Source organism: Lactuca saligna, chromosome 4 (genome assembly GCF_052625555.1).
Source record: "Lactuca saligna cultivar CGN05327 chromosome 4, ASM5262555v1, whole genome shotgun sequence".
NCBI classification, from domain to species: domain Eukaryota; kingdom Viridiplantae; phylum Streptophyta; class Magnoliopsida; order Asterales; family Asteraceae; genus Lactuca; species Lactuca saligna.
This window is the reverse complement of record NC_136420.1, coordinates 124979065-124981605: the sequence shown is the minus strand read 5'-3', so window position 1 is coordinate 124981605 and position 2541 is coordinate 124979065. Positions and strand designations below refer to the sequence as shown.

Below are 2541 nucleotides of genomic sequence, written 5' to 3'. Positions count from 1 at the left end.
GCCAAACATACTCTTAGCTTATTGTTTCAACAAATATGTACAAACACGACAATATAAAAAAGCTTGAAAAATAAGTTAGTTTGCTACGACGCCAAACATACTCTTAGCTTATTGTTTCAACAAATATATACAATTAAAGATTTACTTTAAACAAATTGATTTCTTAAACTAACAATTATATGACACTGATTACATCAAAGGTTCAAAAATCCCGACAATCTCCAATAGAGCTAGCTACGTTATCTAAGGCAGAGTTACAGTGTGAGATAACCTCTTCAAGAAGATGTTGAACACATGCTTTTATGCTTTGAGACAATGAGCGGGGGATGTTGCTTCTGCACATTGGACAACTGCTATGATTTTTTAACCATGCATCAATACAATGAGCATGGAATTGGACGCCATGGTTGCAGTTTGGAAGCTTTCTGTACTCTTCTTCCTGAGATACTTCACAAAGGCACACTAAACAATCAAACACAACGGCACCTTCTTTCTCTATTGCTATTACCATGGACTTGTTGGATCTGTTGAGCAACCTCAATATTGCAGCCGACCACCGTGATGATGTTGGTTGTCGCTGTGAAAGAAACAAAAAAGCCACCACCAAAGTCGACGTGCCACCAATAAATGCCACCGTCATTTCCGTCTTCATGGGCATCGAGACTTGATCCATTGCTTGCGGGTGGAATTGTTTTGGATTAAACGTTTGGAAGACATGGTGCAGGTACAGGTACATATTTATATGAATAATATGAAAATGGATTGTGATATACGTGTAAAATACGTAGTAAAAAGCACACAGAAGGGTCCTCTTCAAAGGGTTTATCTAATCGGAGAAGAAATCACGGTAACGGTCTATAGTAATTTAGTACATTACAAAAGATGGGTAAGGGTTTGAATCCCAATTGCATATTCAGGATTAGTAGATTCTTTATTCAAAGTTTGACCCTTGAATTGCATACACCTGCTGAAGCATTGCCACGTAAGTGAGTTAACTTTATTTTAATATTTTATTGGACTTTTCTCCTACGTATAAACTATATATTTTACATTTGAATTTGTTGAGTGTTGAAATCTTTTTTCTTTTAGTTTTCTAAAACTTCTTCTAAGAATCACAAACTTTAGATATGAGGCGACGTTTAGTTAATTCATGAAACCCGTGCGGGCGTTGTGTGCATGTTGCCGGATTAATTAAGAGTGGCTGCCGCCATTCTCATTTTCATTGTTGACTACGCAAACGGATAAGACCGTAGTCTGCTACTATCATCGGAAAGATAGTAATGCTCTGTCGCATTATTTTCCTAACATTACGTATAACTCGCACAACAATAGGAGTTGCTAGTTACTTATATATAATGCAAATTGACCACAACACAAATGAACATTTCTTATATATAGGAAAAAAAGAATATCTTTAATCAAAATCTCGTTTAGTATCTGTATGAAATAAACAACAGCCCTACATATATATTGTTTACTGAGACATCATATATAGCTTGAAAATCGGGGGAAAAAAGTACGTTTAAGAGTATATATGTATCCACTAGCTACCTATATCACAAGTGGAGACCCTGGCTAAAGGAATTGGTGTTGGAATATGCTCGGTTCATGATCAAACATACATGAACATTCACAACAAAAGCAAAGCAAAAGATATCAAGGTGTGACAATTTTCTGTGTATCACTCATTCATTAGAAAACAGAAAATTATACATCCACGTCCAACTCCTGCTAGAAGATAAACCCTAGTACTCTATTTATCTATTTAACATGCTAAAAAAACGAGAACTATCAGCTAAGAAACCTCAAAGATAGGACTACTAAGTTATTAAACCCCACCAAACCATGACTAAGTCTTTATTATTAAACATGTGCATAAAGAACCTGGACTGACCCGTTCAAACCCATACCTGTGATCCAGCTTAACCCATCAAGATTACCCAACAACTGGTTAGCCAGCCAACCATGGTCTCAAGGGCTCAGAAGCCATAACAACATGATCTCATATAATATCTTCAAGTAAACTCTGTGCTTCTGGGTATCTACATCGCCACCAGAAAGACGGGTTCTACAAAGTGGGCAGTTTGGATGGTCTTTCAACTATGCTTCAGCGCACTCAACATGAAACCCATGTCTACACCTTTCTAGCATTGCCAAACTCTTCTCCCAAACCCACCTCAGACAAGCACATGAAGCAGTCAACTCGAGGGCTACCAACACCAAGCTCCTTCACCATGATGCTGGTGGTCTTGTGGTGGTCGTGGGTGTTTGAATTTTGATACTGTGTCTAACCATGTCTTGGTATGAAATCCACAAATCCCGCTATAAAGAAAAGAAGATGGAAGGGAAAGTATTTTTGGTTGGGTGTTGCTAATAAGTCATCTCTTCGATACCTTATTGACCACTTTTTAAAAAATCAACCAATAATTAACCGCTTATAATCAGCTTTTCCAGAAAACAATGCAATTTCAGCAAATAAAAATATTTAAAAAATTAATTAGGGTGCACATATTGCAATATGAGGTGTCTTTTTAACCAACC

The 2541-nt window shown here is 37.0% G+C and overlaps 1 protein-coding gene across 1 annotated transcript; it reads right to left on the bottom strand.

Annotated features, from left to right (window-relative positions):
* Positions 1-202: 202 nt before the first annotated feature.
* LOC145040119 (RING-H2 finger protein ATL13-like) lies at positions 203-640 on the bottom strand. The gene has a single exon (XM_078988096.1). It carries the CDS (start codon positions 638-640, stop codon positions 203-205), a length of 438 nt encoding a protein of 145 aa, XP_078844222.1.
* Positions 641-2541: the final 1901 nt, after the last annotated feature.